General features: G+C 44.3%; 2 protein-coding genes across 3 annotated transcripts; both read right to left on the minus strand.

Moving 5' to 3' along the window:
- Positions 1 to 1,967: 1,967 nt before the first annotated feature.
- On the minus strand, positions 1,968 to 5,441 carry thap12a (THAP domain containing 12a). The gene is made up of 2 exons (XM_084178239.1): positions 5,410 to 5,441; positions 1,968 to 5,209 (listed from the first exon to the last, which is right to left on the minus strand). The coding sequence occupies exons 1-2, from the start codon at positions 5,423 to 5,425 to the stop codon at positions 3,342 to 3,344; spliced, it is 1,884 nt and encodes a 627-aa protein (XP_084034365.1). The 5' UTR covers positions 5,426 to 5,441; the 3' UTR covers positions 1,968 to 3,341.
- Positions 5,442 to 18,107: 12,666 nt separating this feature from the next.
- Positions 18,108 to 22,070, minus strand: LOC311142330 (cytoskeleton-associated protein 2-like). Of its 2 annotated transcripts, none has more exons than XM_084177958.1 (7): positions 21,971 to 22,070; positions 21,583 to 21,656; positions 20,233 to 21,074; positions 19,790 to 20,129; positions 19,635 to 19,695; positions 19,166 to 19,451; positions 18,108 to 18,984 (listed from the first exon to the last, which is right to left on the minus strand). In XM_084177958.1, exons 2-7 carry the CDS (start codon positions 21,619 to 21,621, stop codon positions 18,708 to 18,710), a joined length of 1,845 nt encoding a protein of 614 aa, XP_084034084.1. In that variant the 5' UTR covers positions 21,622 to 21,656; positions 21,971 to 22,070; the 3' UTR covers positions 18,108 to 18,707. The 2 variants fall into 2 exon arrangements, with proteins under 2 accessions (XP_084034084.1, XP_084034083.1); XM_084177957.1 differs by having other exon boundaries at positions 19,778 to 20,129; positions 21,971 to 22,067.
- Positions 22,071 to 23,111: the final 1,041 nt, after the last annotated feature.

Genomic DNA, 23,111 nt, shown 5'->3' on the forward strand with positions numbered 1-23,111 from the left:
TTTTTGAATGACTCGCTCATCTCGGTTCCCCACATATACAGATAATTGTAAGGTCCCTCAGTCGATGAGTAAATTTCAAACACAGATTCAACCACAAAGACCAGGGAGGTTTTCCCAATGCCTCAATAAGAAGGGAACCTATTGGTAGATGGGTTTTTTAAAAAAATGCTGACACTGAATATCCCTTTGAGCATGGTGAAGTTATTAATTACACTTTGGATGGTGTATCAATAAACCCAGTCACTACAAAGATCCAGGTGTCCTTCCTAAATCAGTTGGAGAGGAATGGAACCGCTCAGGGATTTCACCACGAAGCCAATGGTGACTTTAATACAGTTACAGAGTTTAATGGTTGTGATAGGAGAAAACGGAGGATGGATCAACAACATTGTAGTTCCTCCACAATACTAACCCAATTGACAGAGTGAAAAAGAAGCCTGTACAGAATACAAATATTCCAAAACATGCATCCTGCTTGCAACAAGGCACTAAAGTAATACTGAAAAAAATGTGGCAAAGCAATTCACTTTTTGTCCTGAATTCAAAGTTATGTTTGGTGCAAATCCAATACATTTACATTTAAGTCATTTAGCAGATACTCTTATCCAGAGCAACTTACAAATTTGGTGCATTAATACAACACAATACTGAGTACCACTCAGCATGATCAAGAATAGTGGTGGCTGCATCATGTTATGGGTATGCTTGTAATCATTAAGGACTGGGGAGTTTTTCAGGATAAAAAAAGAAACTGAATGGAGCTAAGCACAGACAAAATCCTAGAGGAATACCTGAATTTACCTTTAAGCAGGACAATAGCCTAAAACAAGGCCAAATCTACACTTGCTTACCAAGAAGACAGTGAATGTTCCGGAGTGGCCGAGTTACAGTTTTGACTTACACTACTTGAAAATCTATGGCAAGACCTGAAAATGGTTGTCTATCAATGATCAACAACCAATTTGAAGGAGCTTGAAGAATTTGGAAAATAATAGAAATGGGCAAATGTTGCACAGTCCATGTGTGGAAAGTTCTTAAGTCGTGTTCACACTGGCAGTTTGAAGTGACTCTAATCCTATTTACTTGCATATCTGATTCAAATCAGTTATTTTTCCTGCAGTCTGGACAGCCAAAAAGCATTTGGAATCTGATATTCCAAGGCACATTTCAAACCACCTTCGTAGGCGGTTTTAAGTCAGATACAAATCTGATTCCTGGCCATTTGACTTGTCTGAACAGTCAAATCGGATTTATTTAAGTGGTTTTTAGACTGTTATTCGGCATATCCTCTTGCTTGCTTGCTAGCTACTCTGTTGACAGTTTGACAAGGACATGTGGTAGATAACTAGCTTGTTAATTGTTTACAAAACAAAATGATTGAATGTCCTAGAATGTCCTAGAAAGCAAAACAGCTACCTAGCTAGGACTTATCCTTTGAGGCTTTAAAAGTGTTCTTACACTAGGATTTTGAACATTCAAGGCAACTGGGAAATGTCCATGGCAGGCATTGTGGTCACCTTAGCTTGCTACATAACTTCTGAGTGATAGGAAGCACAATCACCACCAATCAGCCTACACCACTGCACACACACCCACCATTACTATGACAACTAGCATAGCCTTCTCAGCAAATGACTGCCATCTGAACACACACAATAAAATCAGATTTGGTCACTTGTAACTTGCGGTTTGGACAGTCAGTAGTCCAAAACGGATTTGAAAAGCAAAACTGATTTGAGCGTTAAGGCCTGCAGTGTGAACAAGGCTTTAGAGACTTACCCAGAAAGATGCACAGCTGTAATCACTGCCAAAGGTGCTTCTACAAAGTATTGACTCAGGGGTGTGAATACTTATGCAAATGAGATATTTATGTATTTCATTTTCAATAAATTTGCTAACATTTCTAAAAACATGTTTTCACTTTGTCATTATGGGGTATTGTGTGTAGATGGATTAAATATATTTTTAGCACCCATTTTTTTTATTCAGGTTGTAACAAGAAAATGTGGAATAAGTCAAAGGGTATGAATACTTTCTGAAGGCACTGTACACAATACATGGCCAACAGTTTATGGACACCCATTCAAATTAGTGGATTCGGCTATTTCAGCCACACCTGTTGCTGACAGGTGTATAAAATCGAACACACAGCCATGCAATCTCCATAAACAAACGTTGGCAGTAGAATGGCCTTACTGAAGAGCTCAGTGACTTTCAACGTGGCAACGTCATAGGATGCCACCTTTCCAACAAGTCAGTTTGTCAAATTTCTGCCCTGCTAGAGCTGCCTCGGTCAACTGTAAGTGCTGTTATTGTGAAGTGGAAACATCTGGGAGCAACAACGGCTCAGTCGCGAAGTGGTAGGCCACACAAGCTCAAAGAACGGGACCACCGAGTGCCTAAGATCACCATGTGCAATGCCAAGCGTCGGCTGGAGTGGTGTAAAGCTTGCCGCCATTGGACTCTGGAGCAGTGGAAGTGCGTTCTCTGGAGTGATGAATCATGCTTCACCATCTGACAGTCCGACGGACGAGTCTGGGTTTGGCGGATGCCAGGAGAACGCTACCTGCCCCAATGCATAGTGCCAACTGTAAAGTTTGGAGGAGGAGGAATAATGGTCTGGGGCCGTTTTTCATGGTTTGGGTTGGCCCCTTAGTTCCAGTGAAGGGAAATCTTAACGCTACAGCATACAATGACATTCTAGACGATTCTGTGCTTCCAACTTTGTGGCAACAGCTTGGGGAAGGCCCTTTCCTGTTTCTGTGCACAAAGCGAGGTACATACAGAAATGGTTTGTCGAGATTGGTGTGGAAGAATTTGACTGGCCTGCACAGAGCCCTGACCTGAACCCCATCGAACACCTTTGGGATGAATTGGAACGCCGACTGCGAGCCAGGCCTAATCGCCCAACATCAGTGCCCGACCTTCACTAATGCTTGTGGCTGAATGGAAGCAAGTCCCCGCAGCAATGTTCCAACCTCTAGCGGAAAGCCTTCCCAGAAGAGTGGAGGCTGTTACAGCAGCAAAGGGGGGACCAACTCAATATTAATGCCCATGATTTTTGAATGAGATGTTCGACGAGCAGGTGTCCACATACTTTTGGCCATGTAGTGTATATAAAAACTATTTTGCAGTCTAAAACTAATGATTGATAAAAATACTATTTGCATTGGTAAACTTATACAGCTAAAATAAGTGGTTTCAACATATCAAACATCCAATAGGTAAGAGGTCAGCTCAGGTCACAAATGCTGAGGACAGACTACCACTAACATAAAAGAACAAGTAATTTAGTCAACAGGCTGGCATACTTGCTCACGAGGTCATGAAATGAATCGGATTTAACTTTCATTTTCAGGGTACATCTTAATGTAACTATCAACCATGACATCCAAGTCATGTCTGGCATTATAATGTATGTTCAGAAACGCCAGACTCTTGGACCTGTGTTTGTCAGGTGTGTTCTCCAGGTACATCTGAAAGCGTTTACGAGAAGTATCGCCATCGATATCCTCAAGGCTCAGGACTGGCAGGTTGCCGAGCACCCTCAAGAACGCAAGCACGTTGGGGAAGAACTTCACTTCAGCCAGCTGCAGCGTCTCATGGACAGTGGAGGGCAGGGTCACCTTGCCCCTGTGCTTCCACTTCACCCTCCAGCAGTGCAGCTCAGTGGGGAGAGTGTCTGCATTGGGAAGGTCGTTCCTGTACATCTCCACGTTGTTCTCCTCAGAAGTGTTGAACTTCAGCTGCCCCATGACAGCAGGGACAAGCGTCAGACATCTCAGGGCGTTGAGGTGGTTTTCAGAGAAGAGGTTGTTCAGTTCATTGATGACGTGGCTCACCACCGGGGCGGTCAGGTGCTCTTTGAAATAGCTCTCGGGCTGGATCTCTGTTCCAGCTTCTGGGCGGTGCTTTCTCAAGTAGAGCCTGGGAACCTTGACCGGAATCTCCAGTGCAGCGGCTAGGTTAACAGCCTCTTCGAACCAGAACTCATGGTACACATCGATGTTATCCGAGACCTCGTTCAGCGAGTGCAACACAGCGGTCAAGCTGTTGGCAGCAAAGTAGACATCCATCGTTGGCCCTTGCAAGTTCTTGCCGAAGGCTCTTGTGAACGACAGGGTGTTTTTCAGCACAACCAATGTTGCAACAAACTCAAAATCAGCCAGAGCCTCTGATATCTCCAAGGCATCATTTGTGACTTGGTCACTCCACCTCAGATCTTCATTGTCGTGAACACTATCCATGCAGAGCAGTAGAGATTCCAGGACATCGACTGCCACCTCGAATGCATCATGTCTCACTGTCCAGTTGGTACGGCAGGCCTCTTTCAGATCATTGGCCTTCTCTTCATTGCCCTGGTAGAAAATGGAGATGGCATTCTCCAACTCCAATTGCAGTGAAGAAGCCTCGTTGAAAAAAGACTCAATCTTCTTGAAAGTAGACATGACAATCTGAACGCCTGTCAAAGCCACTCCACTTGCCAGTGAGGCATTTAAGGCACAGGTCGATCTTGGTGTGTGGACTGCTGTGGGGTACATCTCTGTGAGTTTGGTTGCGATGGCTTTCATTTTGCTAGAATGCACACCGGAGCTGAAGTGGGCCTGCCCTCTACAGTAGTCCATATTTAAACCCCACTTCATTGTCACCTCAGTCAGCAGCCTCTCCATCAGGGTCTCATCGTCTCCCTCAAATGGAAGGAATCCCACAAACTCCTCCCGCAAGCAGTTGGCCTGGTCCAAAAACCGCAAGAACAAGGGAAGGTGGCACTCGCCAGAGATCTCAACCACATCGTCAGTGACCAATGAGAAGAAGCGACCCTCTCGGACTTCCTGTAAGAGCTCCTCGCGGATGCAACTCTCACAGACCTCCATCATCTGCCTCTGCTGGGTGGAGGTGCAGCACTCTGAGTTCACAGTGCTCATCTCAAACCTTTTCCTGAGAGCTTCGTCACCACCAGCATTCATTCGGTACTCCAACAATGCCTTGAAGTTGCTCGGAGTAAGGCACTTGCTCTCCTGCACCTCCTCGGTATGTCTGTTCAGAGGTATGTTTTGTTTGCCCAACACTAAAATAACTTCAAATAGTGATTTGAGGTATTCTCTATGCTCCTTCTCCTCAGAGGTCAGCTGGGTGGTGTCATTTGTCTCAGGGTCATCTTGACCTTCCGCATCATTTTTGTTTGTCTTTGACTGGTCCACCGAGTCCTCTATAGACAAAGAAATCAATATTGAGAAAATAGGATTAGTGTAACTTTTTGCTTGTGGGTCTTTTGGTCGTGCATTGAAGAGAGAAATACATCCTTCATTACTGGTCATTCAATTTAAACCTTGATTATTATCATATTACATTGTAAAACAGCCTCAACAAATAAAATGTTGTTCAATGTAAATTGGATGCACAACTTACCTTTCCTCTCTTTCATTTGTCTATCTTCAGCTTTACTCTGTACAATAGAAAGAGAGAAACAGTCAATAACAAGCTGTTAGAAGATGCCTTTAAATTGTAAGATTTCAATACATTGAGTATTTGACTTGTGATTTGTTAAACATAGAAGAAACCCATACCAGTTCTTTAATCCTCTTGCATTGCCTACTTTGTGGATTATTGAGGTGGCCTGTTAAATCAAAGACGGTTGGTGTGGCATTATCCTTCAGCTTTGTCCTGTAAGGACTCTGAAAATATGAAAGATGATAAGAGATTATTAACCTAACCTATTTGATGGGCATGTAGCACTGAAGTGCACATCTCTGTTCAACTACATTTATAGATATGTCATTCTCATTGAACGCAAGACTAAGAAGAAGTAGGTCGATTCTATGTGAGATATTTCTATGCTTCCCATTCTTGCGTCTTTTACTTTCGGTTTTGTACACCAGCTTCAAATAGCTGAAAATACAATATTTTGGTTATTGAAAATATATTTCACAGCAGTTTAGATGGTACAATGATTCTCTACACATTCATTGCTTGTTTTGTCACAAACTGAAATTATGCTATTAGAATTTTAGCCACCAGAAAATGGCGGAGCGATTTCTCCATGGTGCACCTTTAAACATTTCAGTTAGGCCAAAAAAACAGAAAGGTCAAACATCAACATCACTTACTGCTTTACATATCATGGATGGTTCAAAGTGGTTAACACAAAGTCTGTAGTGTCTGTTTAGCTGGTCAGGTGTTTTATCTTCAAGATCCTTGCGATGACAGTTGTCCACCCACTGCTTGCATCTGTGCAAGACAGACAAAACAAACAATTTTAATTTATACATTTAGCTATCATTGAATGAGATTGAACATAGATATGATTCAGTGGAGGCTACTGCGGGGAGGAACGGAGCAAATGGAATGGCACCAAATGTATGTATTTGATACAATTCCACCCATTCAACTCCAGCCATTACCACGAGCCAGTGCTCCCCAATTAAGGTGCCACCAACCTCCTATGATATGATTGCTATAGTCGACAATGGTTTAATCACGTGTGAAACGTTGACATGCAAACTAAAACATTGGGTCATTCCTAATGCCATCTCTCGTAAGCTAGCTTGTTGGTGTAAAAAATACAAATTCAAACCTACTTATTTACAAAACCCAAAAGGCTAGCAATGCAATTATCTCTGCAAGCATGCAGCAAAACTAGCTAGTAGGCTAACGTTAGCTGCTAGCGAAATAGCTAACCCAAAACACATCTCTGGCTGACAGATAACGTTGGTTAGGCTAACTTACTGTGCAATTAAAGACAGTACAGTATGCAATGTCAAGCAAGGAACCCCAACTTAGTCAGACAGGTACCTTTCAGTGTCCCTTGGAAACCTGAAGAATGGCGATGCTGACCCATTGATTCTTATGGTGCAATTTGGAGCAGCGCAAAAGTTCGGCATTGTTAGTTTTTGCTAATATGCTGCTTTTCAAAAGTAATTTCCTTGAATATGAACTTTATCCTGAAATAACTAAAGAATAGTCTCGCGCGCTGCAGTGCTTCATGTGGCCTTAAGTCCTGGAGGAAACAACGGGACGCGCGAAAATACCATCTTCCCACAATGCTTTGCTAACGTCACATCCCAGTGCGCATGTCTGTCACTGTACAGAAAAGGTCAGTGCTATTTGGGATCCTTGGGACGGGTGGCATGGTTGTTGTGATTAATAATAGTTAAAGCAGGCATACAGAAAGCAGAAGCAGAAGCAGAAGCAGAAGCAGAAGCAGAAGCAGAAGCAGAAGCAGAAGCAGAAGCAGAAGCAGAAGCAGAAGCAGAAGCAGAAGCAGAAGCAGAAGCAGAAGCAGAAGCAGAAGCAGAAGCAGAACGTGTGAAAGTTTGGTCCCTGGCTGGACAGAGGAAAAACGCTAGCAAGTACTCAGAGCTAGCAAGTACTCAGAGCCCGAGGCTTGCACAGAGGGTCAGGAAAAGGATGAGTCTGTGAGAGTAGGAGTTAAGTTTTTGGAAAAAGTGGACCCTTGCCTTTTGGCTGATCCATTTGTGATTTCAGGATGGGTGAAAAAAGCGTTGGGTATAGTGGAATCGGTGAGGGTAACTAGAAGTGGCGCTGACGAAGATGGCGGCCTCGCGACTAGCTCTTAGGAAACTTTGTTGTATTTTGTTTTTTTATGTATTATTTTTTACATTATTAGCTCAGAAAGTGTTTTCCATCATTACATACAGCCGGGAAAAACTATTGGATATCAGAGCGGCGGTAACTCACCAGCATTACGACCAGGAATACGACTTTCCCGAAGCAGATCCTCCCCAGGGCAACTGAACTGATTCCAGCGGCTGACCCAAAACATCGCCGGCGGAGGAGAGGCACTAGTCTGGGTAGCCATGATTAGCTGTTCAGGAGTCTTATGGCTTGGGGGTAGAAGCTGTTGAGAAGTCTTTTGGACCTAGACTTGGCACTCCGGTACCGCTTGCCGTGCGGTAGCAGAGAGAACAGTCTATGACTAGGGTGGCTGGAGTCTTTGACAATTTTGAGGGCCTTCCTCTGACACCGCCTGGTATAGAGGTCCTGGATGGCAGGAAGCTTGGCCCCAGTGATGTACTGGGCCGTACGCACTACCCTCTGTAGTGCCTTGCGGTCGGAGGCCAAGCAGTTGCCATACCAGGCGGTGATGCAACCAGTCAGGGTGCTCTCGATGGTGCAGCTGTATAATTTTTTTAGGATCTGAGGACCCATGCCAAATCTTTTCAGTCTCCTGAGGGGGAATAGGCTTTGTCGTGCCCTCTTCACGACTGTCTTGGTGTGTTTGGACCATGATAGTTCGTTGGTGATGTGGACACCAAGGAACTTGAAGCTCTCAACCTGTTCCACTACAGCCCCCTCGATGAGAATGGGGGCGTGCTCAGTCCTCTTTTTTTCCTGTAGTCCACAATCATCTTCTTTGTCTTGGTCACATTGAGGGAGAGGTTGTTATCCTGGCACCACACAGCCAGGTCTCTGACCTCCTCCCTATAGGCTGTCTCATCGTTGTCGGTGATCAGGCCTACCACTGTTGTGTCGTCGGAAAACTTAATGATGGTGTTGGAGTCGTGCCTGGCCATGCAGTCAGCAGTCATGGGTGAACAGGGAGTACAGGAGGGGACTGAGCACGCACCCCTGAGGGGCCCCCGTGTTGAGGATCAGTGTGGCAGATGTGTTGTTACCTACCCTTACCACCTGGGGGCGGCCCGTCAGGAAGTCCAGGATCCAGTTGCAGAGGGAGGTGTTTAGTCCCAGGATCCTTAGCTTAGTGATGAGCTTTGAGGGCACTATGGTGTTGAATGCTGAGCTGTAGTCAATGAATAGCATTCTCACGTAGGTGTTCCTCTTGTCCAGGTGGGAAAGGGCAGTGTGGAGTGTAATAGAGATTGCATCATCTGTGGATCTGTTGGGGCGGTATGCAAATTGGAGTGGGTCTAGGGTTTCTGGGATAATTATGTTGATGTGAGCCATGACCAGCCTTTCAAAGCACTTCATGGCTACAGACGTCAGTGCTACGGGTCGGTAGTCATTTAGGCAGGTTATCTTAGTGTACTTGGGCACGGGGACTATGGTGGTCTGCTTGAAACATGTTGGTATTACAGACTCAGTCAGGGACATGTTGAAAATGTCAGTGAAGACAATTGCCAGTTGGTCAGCACATGCTTGGAGTACACGTCCTGGTAATTCGTCTGGCCCTGCGGCCTTGTGAATGTTGACCTGCTTAAAAGTCTTACTCACATCGGCTACGGAGAGCGTGATCACATAGTCATCCGGAACAGCTGGTGCTCTCATGCATGCTTCAGTGTTGCTTGCCTCGACGCGAGCATTGAAGTGGTTTAGCTCGTCTGGAAGTCTTGTGTCACTGGGCAGCTCGCGGCTGTGCTTCCCTTTGTAGTCTGTAATAGTTTTCAAGCCCTTCCACATCCGACGAGCGTCAGAGCCGGTGTAGTACGATTCAATCTTAGTCCTGTATTGACTCTTTGCCTGTTTGATGGTTTGTCGGAGGGCATAGCGGGATTTCTTATAAGCGTCCGGGTTAGAGTCCTTTAGCTCAGTGCGGATGTTTCCTGTAATCCATGGCTTCTGGTCGGGGTATGTACGTACGGTCACTGTGGGGACGACATCATCAATGCACTTATTGATGAAGCCAGTGACTGATGTGGTGTACTCCACAATGCTATCTGAAGAATCCCGGAACATGTTCCAGTCTGTGCTAGCAAAACAGTCCTGTAGCTTAGCATCTGTGTCATCTGACCACTTTTTTATTAACCGAGTCACTAGTGCTTCCTGCTTTAGTTTTTGCTTATAAGCAGGAATCAGGAGGATAGAGTTATGGTCAGATTTGCCAAATGGAGGGCGAGGGAGAGCTTTGTATGCCTCTCTGTGTGTGGAGTAAAGGTGGTCTAGAGTTTTTTTTCTCCTCTGGTTTCACATTTAACATGCTGGTAGAAATCAGGTAGAACGGATTTAAGTTTCCCTGCATTAAAGTCCCCGGTCACTAGGAGCGCTGCCTCTGGATGAGTGTTTTCCTGTTCACTTATGGCCTTATACAGCTCATTCAGTGCAATCTTAATGCCAGCATTGGTTTGTGGTGGTAAATAGACAGCTATGAAAAATATAGATGAAAACTCTCTTGGTAAATAGTGTGGTCTACAGCTTATCATAAGATACTCTACCTCAGGCGAGCAAAACCTTGAGACTTCCTTAGTATTTGATGTATTTGATATTACCATTGTGGTGTAATTATAGTAACATAGAGGAACCCGAGTCCTTCTGTTCACCCGACCTAGAATTTCTCACAATCAAATGCCGACCGTATTACAGTGGGGAGAACAAGTATTTGATACACTGACGATTTTGCAGGTTTTCCTACTTACAAAGCATGTAGAGGTCTGTAATTTTTTATCATATGTACACTTCAACTGTGAGAGACGGAATCTAAAACAAAAAACCAGAAAATCACATTGTATGATTTTTAAGTAATTAATTTGCATTTTATTGCATGACATAAGTATTTGATCACCTACCAACCAGTGAGAATTCCGGCTCTCACAGACCTGTTCGTTTTTCTCCTCTGGTTTCACATTTAACATGCTGGTAGAAATTAGGTAGAACGGATTTAAGTTTCCCTGCATTAAAGTCCCCGGTCACTAGGAGCGCTGCCTCTGGATGAGTGTTTTCCTGTTCACTTATGGCCTTATACAGCTCATTCAGTGCAATCTTAATGCCAGCATTGGTTTGTGGTGGTAAATAGACAGCTATGAAAAATATAGATGAAAACTCTCTTGGTAAATAGTGTGGTCTACAGCTTATCATAAGATACTCTACCTCAGGCGAGCAAAACCTTGAGACTTCCTTAGTATTTGATGTATTTGATATTACCATTGTGGTGTAATTATAGTAACATAGAGGAACCCGAGTCCTTCTGTTCACCCGACCTAGAATTTCTCACAATCAAATGCCGACCGTATTACAGTGGGGAGAACAAGTATTTGATACACTGACGATTTTGCAGGTTTTCCTACTTACAAAGCATGTAGAGGTCTGTAATTTTTTATCATATGTACACTTCAACTGTGAGAGACGGAATCTAAAACAAAAAACCAGAAAATCACATTGTATGATTTTTAAGTAATTAATTTGCATTTTATTGCATGACATAAGTATTTGATCACCTACCAACCAGTGAGAATTCCGGCTCTCACAGACCTGTTCGTTTTTCTTTAAGAAGCCCTCCTGTTCTCCACTCATTACCTGTATTAACTGCACCTGTTTGAACTCGTTACCTGTATAAAAGACACCTGTCCACACACTCAATCAAACAGACTCCAACCTCTCCACAATGGCCAAGACCAGAGAGCTGTGTAAGGACATCAGGGATAAAATTGTAGACCTGTACAAGGCTGGGATGGGCTACAGGACAATAGGCAAGCAGCTTGGTGAGAAGGCAACAACTGTTGGCGCAATTATTAGAAAATGGAAGAAGTTCAAGACGACGGTCAATCACCCTCGGTCTGGGGCTCCATGCAAGATCTCACCTCGTGGGGCATCAATGTTCATGAGGAAGGTGAGGGATCAGCCCAGAACTACACGGCAGGACCTGGTCAATGACCTGAAGAGAGCTGGGACCACAGTCTCAAAGAAAACCATTAGTAACACACTACGCCGTCATGGATTAAAATCCTGCAGCGCACGCAAGGTCCCCCTGCTCAAGCCAGCGCATGTCCAGGCCCGTCTGAAGTTTGCCAATGACCATCTGGATGATCCAGAGGAGGCATGGGAGAAGGTCATGTGGTCTGATGAGACAAAAATAGAGCTTTTTGGTCTAAACTCCACTCGCCGTGTTTGGAGGAAGAAGAAGGATGAGTACAACCCCAAGAACAACATCCCAACCGTGAAGCATGGAGGTAGAAACCTCATTCTTTGGGGATGCTTTTCTGCAAAGGGGACAGGACGACTGCACCGTATTGAGGGGAGGATGGATGGGGCCATGTATCGCGAGATCTTGGCCAACAACCTCCTTCCCTCAGTAAGAGCATTGAAGATGGGTCGTGGCTGGGTCTTCCAGCATTACAACGACCCGAAACACACAGCCAGGGCAACTAAGGAGTGGCTCCATAAGAAGCATCTCAAGGTCCTGGAGTGGCCTAGCCAGTCTCCAGACCTGAACCCAATAGAAAATCTTTGGAGGGAGCTGAAAGTCTGTATTGCCCAGCGACAGCCCCGAAACCTGAAGGATCTGGAGAAGGTCTGTATGGAGGAGTGGGCCAAAATCCCTGCTGCAGTGTGTGCAAACCTGGTCAAGACCTACAGGAAACGTATTATCTCTTTAATTGCAAACAAAGGTTTCTGTACCAAATATTAAGTTCTGCTTTTCTGATGTATCTGACCACGACTCCATTTTGCTTCTCCCTTCCTATAGGCAGAAACTCAAACAGGAAGTACCCGTGCTAAGGACTATTCAACGCTGGTCTGACCAATCGGAATCCACGCTTCAAGATTGTTTTGAACACACAGGAAGTGTATAGGTGATGTTGTGCCCGCTGTGACTATTAAAACCTACCCTAACCAGAAACCGTGGATAGATGGAAGCTTTCGTGCAAATCTGAAAGCGCGAGCCACCGCATTCAACCATGGCAAGGTGACTGGGAATATGGCAGAATACAAACAGTGTAGCTACTCACTCCACAAGGCAATTAAACTGGCAAAACATCAGTATAGAGACAAAGTGGAGTCGCAATTCAACGGCTCAGACACGAGACGTATGTGGCAGGGTCTACAGACAATCATGGACTACAAAAAGAAAACCAGCCACGTCGCCGACACCGACGTCTCGCTTCCAGACAAGCTAAACACCTTCTTCACCCGCTTTGAGGATAACACAGTGCCACTGACGAGGCCCACTACCAAGGACTGTGGCCTCTCCTTCTCCATGGCCGACGTGATTAAGACGTTTAAGCATGTTAACCCCCGCAAGGCTGCTGGCCCAAACGGCATCCCTAGCCGCGTCCTCAGAGCATGCGCAGACCAGCTGGCTGGTGTGTTCATGGACATATTCAATCTCTCCCTTTCCCAGTCTGCTGTTCCCACATGCTTCAAGATGGCCACCATTGTTCCTGTACCCAAGAAAGCAAAGGTAACTGAACTAAATGACTATCGCCCTGTAGCACTCACCTCTGTCATCATGAAGTGCTTTGAGAGACTAGTCAAGGATCATATCACCTCTACCTTACCTGTCACCCTAGACCCACTTCAATTTGCTTACCGCCCCAATAGATCCACAGACGATGCAATTGCCATCATACTGCACACTGCCCTATCCCATCTGGACAAGAGCAATACCTATGTAAGAATGTTGTTCATTGACTATAGCTCAGCATTCAACACCATAGTACCCTCCAAGCTCATCATTAAGCTCGAGGCCCTGGGTCTGAACCCCGCCCTGTGCAACTGGGTCCTGGACTTCCTGACGGGCCGCCCCCAGGTGGTGAAGGTAGGAAACAACATATCCACTTCACTGATCCTCAACACTGGGGCCCCACAAGGGTCCGTGCTCAGCCCCCTCCTGTACTCCCTGTTCACCCATGACTGCGTGGCCAAGCACGCCTCGAACTCAATCATCAAGTTTGCAGATGACACAACAGTAGTAGGCTTGATTACCAACAATGACGAGACCGCCTACAGGGAGGTGAGGGCTCTGGGAGTGTGGTGCCAGGAAAATAACCTCTCACTCAACATCAACAAAACAAAGGAGATTATCGTGGACTTCAGGAAACAGCAGAGGGTGCACCCCCCTATCCACATTGACGGGACCGCAGTGGAGAAGGTGGAAAGCTTCAAGTTCCTTGGCGTACACATCACCGACAAACTGAAATGGTCCACCCACGCAGACAGTGTGGTGAAGAAGGCACCGTGTAGCTCAGTTGGTAGAGCATGGTGCTTGTAACGCCAGGGTTGTGGGTTCGTTTCCCACTGGGGGCCAGTATAAAAAAATATATATATATATAATGTATGCACTCACTAACTGTAAGTCGCTCTGGATAAGAGCGTCTGCTAAATGACTAAAATGTAAAATGTAACAGAGCCTCTTCAACCTCAGGAGGCTGAAGAAATGTGGCTTATCACCAAAAACCCTCACATACTTTTACAGATGCACAATTGAGAGCATCCTGTCGGGCTCTATCACCGCCTGGTACGGCAACTGCACCGCCCACAACCGCAAGGCTCTCTAGAGGGTGGTGCGGTCTGCCGAACGCATTACCGGAGGCAAACTACCCGCCCTCCAAGACACATACAGCAACCGATGTCACAGGAAGGCCAAAAAGATAATCAAGGACATCAACCACCTGAGCCACTGCCTGTTCACCCCGCTATCATCCAGAAGGCGAGGTCAGTACAGGTGCATCAAAGCTGGGACCGAGAGAATTAAAAACAGCTTCTATCTCAAGGCCATCAGACTGTTAAATAGCCATCACTAGCACATTAGAGGCTGCTGCTGCCTATTGAAATCACTGGTCACTTTAAGAAATGGAACACTAGTCACTTTAATAATGTTTACATATCTTGCACTACTCATCTCATATGTATATACTGTATTCTATTCTATAATATTCTTCTGTATCTTAGTCCATGCCGCTCTGTCATTGCTTGTCCATATATGTATATATTCTTAAATCCCATTCCTTACTTTTTTGTGTGTATTGGGTATATGTTGTGAAATTGTTAGATATTACTGCACTGTCGGAGCTAGAAGCATAAGCATTTCGCTACACCCGCTATAACATCTGCTAAACATGTGTATGTGACAAATACATTTTTATTTGATAATTGTTTGTTTCTGTTGGTCAGAGGGAGAAGGTGCTCAAAGTTAAACAAATGGGGGAAAGAATAGTGAATTGTTTTGCTCTCAAGAAAGGGCGCCATTGAAAGGAGTTATTACTGGGGTAGCAGTAAATGTAAAAGTTGACAAACTGAAGGGGAAGATTCCCGGTGTTTGTGATGCTTGTCGTTTGGTGCGACGCAAACAGGGTGGCGAGAGTGGGGAAACAGAAGAGTCATTGTCTGTTCTTTTGAGTTTTGAAGTTGAGTCTTTGCCTGACAAAGTGAAGTTAGGATATATAATATATCCTGTACGAGCTTATGTGCCGAATACATTACGATGTTATAGGTGTCAAACTTATGGGCATGTGCAGCAGTGTGTAGGAGGGAGGTTCCAAGGTGTGAGAAGTGTATAGAAGGGTATGAGACAAAGGAATGTGTAGCATTGGGGAAAGTAGTGGTATGTGCTAATTGTAGGGGTGCCCATGGGGATGGGGATCAGAAAGGTCCCGTGCGAGAGAGGCAGGTTGAGGTTTCCAGGGTAAGAGTAGTGAAGAAGTTGTTATATGCTGAGGCAGTGAAGAATGTAGAGGAAGATGGGTCAAGGGGGAGGAGTGGTGAGAGTAGTAGGTATGTACCAGTACAGAGGGATAGGCCAGCAAGTGATATATGTTTCAGTAAGATTGGATTTTTAGCATTTATAGCAATGGTTATTAATTGTACTGCAGGGATGGAACATAAGTCGAAGAAAATTGAGGTTGTGGTGGCAGCTGCAGAGGTATTTGGGTGTGCGAGACTTGACATCAGAAGAGTTACAGGGAGTGTTAAGTGGTGATGTCCCATCATTTCAGGTTGAGGTAGGAATTAATATATTTAAATAGTGGAGTAGGGTGGTGTTAATTATTAATAATATTTTTGAATTTGTGAGTGTTAGATGGTAGGGTATTTCTTTATTTTATTTTTCAAGCAAAATATAAGGGAGTTGTACCCCAGTCTAGGAGGTGGCGGTAATGCAACAAATTGGATGCCAACCGCCCTTAAAGCTCATCGAAGAAGATCGTTGTGACGTCCCCCCCTGTATTGAGATCAAATGTTTCATCGATGAGAACATTTGCAGAATGTCGGCGAAAATCCATCTCGTTCCATCTTCTCCCACTGCCTGCCAGTGGGCTTCCTCTCACTACCATATTTGGTAGTGAGTGGAAACGCCAAGCGGATGCTTTACATTTAAACATCCACTGAAATATGTCTCATTGTTCTATCTGTGGTTCAGCCAATAGGGAAAATGAATGCAGAAAGAATAGGGTTTTGGGATAAATGACGAAAATAAGGTCTGAGGTTAACACAGGCTTAGGAGATCTTATACGTGTTGTTCTAAGATAACATTAGTCAGTTAACATGACTTTTATTAATTATGAAGCCTTTTATATGCTTTTTTACATAAGTGGCGTTAGCTGATGAAGATTATTTTTGAATAAAACGTATAAAATATCCTAAACCTGTGTTAACCACAGACCTTATTTTCGGCGTTTATTCAAAAACCCTCCAAAAACTCCATTCATTTTCCCATAAGCTTTGTCTAACGAACCATGGAGGAGTTAGTGCCTACAAAAAGACGCCATTAATATTGCTCTCTATTATAGCTCAGTGGGGCCGTTTACTCATTATTTACCCATGATACATTGCGATTTTAATGCTCTCGAACACGGCCTGGATCGTCTCGCGCCGAACTGCGCATGTGCAGGCCGTCAAATCAAAGGCCATGTTCGAGAGGACATGATTAATGGATAAACCGTCTCTCTGCCCTAACAATGGGAGTTGTTGTCCACAAAGCGGCACTGCGGGCTGTCTAGCTCCCGCCTATCCTTTCTTTGGATTGGTGGATACGTCTTATTTGTTGTAATCCTTTTTTGAATATTCGATGAGGGTTGTTGATGTCAACCGCCTGTATTCATTGGAGAGAGATGCTATGCTACTAGTCTCATGTCATTAATATGCATAGCCATCTCAGATATAGTGTTTTTTCTCAAAGTTGCCGGGACGTCACAACCCCTATTTATATCAGTACACTCTTAACTTAATAATTACGAAACGTATATTATATCAAATTAACCTCACTTAGCAAATAAGCCAATCATTTTTTGTTGTTGACCAAATTCGACACTCATTGACCTCCATACAAAAAGTCCTTGCTTGGTGGGCGAAACAACGAAAACACACCACCTGCGTATTATAAACTTGGGTGGTTCAAGACCAGAATGCTGATTGGCTGAAAGCCATGGTATATCAGACTGTATACCAAGGGTATTACAACATTTATTTGTTCTGCTCTAATTACATTGGTAACCAGTTTATTATAGCAATACGGCACCTCTGGGGTTTGTGGTATATTGCCAATATACCACGGCTAAGGGCTGTATCCAGGCATTCCGCGTAAGAACAGCCCTTAGCGATACTCCTGAGTGGCGCAGTGGTCTAAGGCACTGCATCGCAGTGCTAACTGTGCCACTAGAGATCCTGGTTCGAATCCAGGCTCTGTCGCAGCCGGCCGCGACCGGGAGACTCATGGGCGGCGCACAATTGGCCCAGCGTCGTCCAGGGTAGGGGAGGGAATGGCCGGCAGGGATGTAGCTCAGTTGATAGAGCATGGCGTTTGCAACGCCAGGGTTGTGGGTTCGATTCCCACGGGGGGCAGTATAAAAAAAGATGTATTCACTAACTGTAAGTCGCTCTGGATAAGAGCGTCTGCTAAATGACTAAAATGTAAATGTAGCGTGGTATATTGGCCATATACCACCCCCCTTTTGGGCCTTATTGGTTAAATGTGTCATGGGTAAATTGTGACTGACTGACCTACAAATAATACGTTATTTATGACGCAAGCCTGCACTGTTGGCTGCAATGTCGAACAAGCCCAGTGGCACAGGGGGAGGTGGAGGTGTCCTGTATGCAAGTATGTGATGACGATTTCCAAACTCTTTATCAATAAAGTTATGTCACCTCTTTGAATGAGTTAAAATGCCTCTCTGTCCCTCCCCCTCTCCTGCACTGTTTTTGACAAAATTGAAAACATGTCGGTTTTTCCCTTTCACGAGGTTGGAGTAAAATCATGTTCAACTACTTAAGACATTAGCGTGAATCAAGACAATTAACTAAGGAAGAATTTTTCACTTCTCATTGACTTGGTGTAGAAACGGACACCCTTTGTTTGGATAAAGACATTCCAGCTCAATCAACTACAAGACATTTCAAAGGAGTTTCGACATTGCTCATATTTGGCCCTCTGAAAGTTGTTAGGTAGCGTTACTGTCTATCAAGAGGCAAGTTGCATCCAGTGAGTTGTCAATTTATTGGAATACATTTTTGAAGTTGTTCATTGCACGATTTCCCATTTAAAATTGCAACAGCAATAATTCCACCAGACACCTAGTTTGGTCTTTTTTTATAGTGTTACTTTTCCTTGATGTGCAACACACATGTCCTTATTTGCTGATAAAAGGTGTTGTACATAATTAAATCTATGGTAAAACTGTGGTAGATATTTGTTAACTTATCAACTCTGCCATTAAAAGAAACAATACATTCATAAAACACAGTAAGACAGCAGAGATAATATATACAATAACAAATGAAATAGATCTAGCATATCAAGGTATAGCAAATCAGTCTTCCTTATGAGAAGTGGCAACACAAAGGGAAACAAGAAACAGAAAAACAAAAGACATGCCTAATTGAGGTACCAGTCTTAGTGGATTAGTAATAGTAGTATGTTGCCACGCATAGTCCATATCACAATTTGGATTAACAACCATTATGTAAAATAAGACAGCAAATCAGCTATTTTCATTATTTTAAAACCCCTTTTGTAAAGTGCCGATCAGTTCCATATTCTTTATCTTCCTTTTCCGGCCTCTTCTTCACACTCATCCAAAGACTCAGATCCTCTCCAGGTCTTTGGGATGGTCAGGCAGGTACTCCAGAAGGGCAGGGTTCCTCCTGTAGATGTAGGCGTTGGCATCATCGTCCAGTTTCACCAGCTCAGCCAGCGAGGACACACAGGTGTCATGGTCTGTCAGCATCCCAGGCAGGCGGGATGACGTGCGCTGGATGCGACAGGAACGACGGACTGGAGTCAGGAACTTCAGATCCTTGATGGTGCTCTTTCGCCTGGAACCACTTGCACATGCCTCACCGTCGATTGTTCTCTTAACACTAGCAGGGGGAACGAGATGGACAGCATTGTGATTAGTTGACAGCCATGTTCAGTTTCATATACATTTCAATATAGAGATGTAAAGTAGTGCTGTTCGCCATGAGCTCCAGAAGTTGCTATAAATGGAAGTGATGTTATAACAGGATTACAGCAGGTATTTTTAAAGACAAGAAATCTCACCTTTGCAGGTATGGAGTTGTCTTCACACTGTATTTCACCACCGATGCGCCATCTGCCTCTGGTGTCGTCTCCATCAAGCAGTCGTCGTCATCATCAACTTCATTAATATAACCCTTCCTTACTTTCTGCTCTGAAGCCCCCTCTCCTACTTCACTTTTCACTTCAACATCCTCCGACTTGTCTAAATTATTCTCAGGAGACTCATTCCTTTCCTCAAATTCCTTATTTGGCAGTCTCTCCACCATTTTCTCCTCTTCAGATTCATCCCTTTTCTCATTCGGCTCTTCTAAAAAATAAAAATAAACACCAATTAATATAACACGTTACTAACGTTAACAAGTTCATCTTTTACACGATTTGAGCCTTTGTGTTGCATAATTTGAATTAGGCAGACAACGTCAAATGAGCAAGTAAATCTGTCTGTATTTGTGTTTGCTGTGAATGTAAATGTATTGACCACAAAATGTACCATCCACACATGCTGAGGGCTTCTCCAATGCCTCCAAAGCATCACAAAGGTTGACCACAACCTGTGATAAGACATAGGACAGCGGTGGTTAGGTTATATTTAAGAGTTTTGATTAATAAAACTACAGTATATAGGTTTCTTACATTCATTCTGACCTCTGGATCAACAGGGAGAAAATCTGTATCAGAGTTGTAAAGCAGGTCCAATGTAGTGTTAATTGTCAGTGGAGTTGAGGCACAGGCTGCCTCCTGCTCAGGGACCACCTGGTCGTTTTTAGGCCGAACAGTCAGTTCAGGCTCAGTAACAGGTTCTTGTGGCTCCTGGTCAGAGGGCTGAGGCGCAACGTTGGTCTCTAGTTGAGAGACAGCTGTGGATTCTGGGTGCACTTCAGGCTCTGGCTGCACAACTGGTTTAGACTTTGGAGGTGCCACTGCAGATATGGGAGGCCTTTTCAGAGTCTTTCCCTTGGATGCCAGCCACTCTGCCAGCTTTGTCCTGGGAATCAAAACCACAGTTAAAACTATTTTGAGCAGTTGACCAAAGTACCAACAGTTATTGGACAATTTTCAAGAAAGTAAAAAAATAAACATTCACAAACCTTCTCTCTTCAGCAGTTTCTGTGTTAGCACTGTACTGGCTTCGGGTGCTGGCAACTGGAATCTTGTGAACCTTCTTGTCGGTTGCCACTGTCATCTTAGGCTTGGTGCCCTGTGGCAGCTCTTTCCTCTTAGATGTCATGGCAGACCTAGTGGAGCTTGGGCGAGCTGTGGTAAATGGAGGAGTTCTGGCAGGAGGGTCTGCAGAGTGAAAGCCTGTGGGACGGCGTATAGCTGGGACTGGGCACTTGGAGACTGGAGGAGGCCCATTGGACACAGACTTGGATCTTGAGGGTTGACATGATTGGGGGGGCTTAAACATGCCACGCCCAGGCAAGTCAGCAACAGATTTGGACTTGACCTTTGTCAAATTTCCAGGCTTTTGGCTCTTAGCTTTGGTCATCGCGGTCTTCGTAGCTGCTTTGCTTTCTAGCCCTCCCTCCAGGCCACTAGGCTTCCTGAAGGAGCTTATTTTGGATTGGACAACCTTGCCTTTGTATGCGCCTGGGACGGTAGCTGGAGGCTTTGGAACAGGTTTAGATTGGGAGGTAGCTGGAGGCTTTGGGGCCTCTGCAACCAGCTTTCTCTGTCTGACAGCCTGTTTGGTGAGGAAGGCTTGGCTGAAGGTGTTGCGTCTCTTCGTATCGCCAGTGGTTGCCGCCTTCACATCCTTCTGCTCCGTCTTGACCTTCTTTAGAGCATCTTCTCCCTTTCCCAAGTCCTCCTTTTTATTGCTCTTGGAATGAAAAGGGGCAGATTGAGCAGCCACTGTTTTAGTAGGAGCAGCTCTGGTAATTAAGCACTTAGTGGGTCCACTTGCTGGTTTGGCATTCTCTTTGTTACCCTAATAATAGCAGACAGGACAAAGAAACAAGACAGATACATTTTACATAATACATAGATAGGCCTACCAGTAAGCACTTGGGGGTGGGGTAAGTAATAATGGGTGTGTTCGTAAATTCTGAGCGTTGTCAGATTGTCCGTTCGTTAATTCAAAGCGTGGATGCTCTGGCGGGTTGATCCGAGCGTTCTGACCTCACAACGGCAGTCAAGCACCCAAGCTTAACTGGCTAACTTGGTAGCTACTTCTAGACACAAATGAGAGAACACCACACTGACCATTTTACTCGCCCTAGCAGAGCTGGTAAGGCCTTTTTCATGTTATCCAGAGCGTTGGTGACTGTGCTGCTGGCAACAATTTAATTACGCTTTTTTTGCCGACGTTTACTGACACCGGCCATATTCAACGGGTGTTGAGCGTTAGTAAATTCATCAGTTATTCTGCGCTCTGGCACACACTCAGACGAGAGTGCTCTGAAATCGGAGTAGATAGCCAAAGTGAATTAACTTACCTTTTTCAAGTTGGTGTTTTTTCTTGTAACTGTATCCATTTTCTTCGGGCACAAAAGGCAGATCACCTATTGCCCTAAACATTTATAAATATAGGTGATCAGTATACAGAGTTGTAATATTTGTGGGGAAAGTTTTTACAAGGAATTCTGATTCTAAAACGTCTCTTTATATGGCTAGCTGCCTACCTAAATAGCAGTTTACTAACTAGTAATAATAATGTTATATTACTAATATTTTGAAAGTTGTTCGACCACGTTGGCTTACAACCCGTAGCTAGCTAATGTTAGTTAACTGGAAACAAGAGGTTGCTGAAAACTGTCGGCTGTACATTTCAATCCAGAAGGTTTAACAAGCGAACGCAGATAAACAATTTAAAATCGCACGTACCTTGTAATTAAATGTATTGTGGACAAATAAAGAAGAAAACCGACGGGCACAGACAAAAGCTAAAACGTCTCTCGCAAAACAAACACGATTGTACTTTCGCGCTGAAAATTATGGAAAATAGATTTGTCGAGATGTTGTTGGGGGGAAAAACTCATTTTAGCCAATCGAATGTCTCGAGATGAGGTCATGGGACACTTTGGAGGAGGGTCTGGGCGGGTTCATCTGAGAAGAAGGCACCCATCTGTACTTTTGAATGTTTGAACCATAATATAATTCCTAAACTACTGGCTGCCTGCTACACCCAGATGGGAGCGGGAGGCATTTTATATAATTTATCAAATCCCTTACATGCTACTCTATTGACCTAGGTCATTTGTGTAAGCAAATCACCAAACCAAATTCACTATTCTGAATACATCCCTCAATTTTCGAAATTGTTAATTGACCACACAAATCAACATTTTGCAATGGCCATTCTAGTCTCCGGACCACATCAATAGTCATTATTGGACGATCATGTCAAACTTCTCAATTATACTTGCTAGTTTATTTAATATATATATTTTATTTATTTATTTTTAAACACACAAATAACACATTTGACATCCTCATGATGGAATTCTAACAAGAAACGTCTAATATCCTGAAATTGTGTTTAGTGAAAAGTTCTGACAACTCTTGAACATCTGAACTAAATTCCGTAGAATCTTGAGAAACCAGGTGACACATTTAGAAAAACTTGTAATCCTTTTCTGTGGAACGTGACCACAAGTACCACTACCTACCTATATAGTACCCACCCTCTTTTACATTTACGTCATTTAGCAGACGCTCTTATCCAGAGCGATTTACAAATTGGTGCATTCACCTTATAGCCAGTGGGATAACCACTTTACAACATTTTTTGGGGGTGGGGTAAGGGGGGGTAGAAGGATTACTTTATCCTATCCCAGGTATTCCTTAAAGAGGTGGGGTTTCAAGTGTCTCCGGAAGGTGGTGAATGACTCCGCTGTCCTAGCGTCGTGAGGGAGCTTGTTCCACCATTGGGGTGCCAGAGCAGTGAACAGTTTTGCACAAGCATTTTGGGGGGCGGGCTCGGCCCCCTATGGCCCGCCCATAGCGACGGGTGTGGGCACAGGCA

The sequence above is a fragment of the Coregonus lavaretus genome (assembly GCF_964263955.1).
Source record: "Coregonus lavaretus genome assembly, chromosome: 15".
Classification (NCBI taxonomy): Eukaryota; Metazoa; Chordata; class Actinopteri; order Salmoniformes; family Salmonidae; genus Coregonus; species Coregonus lavaretus.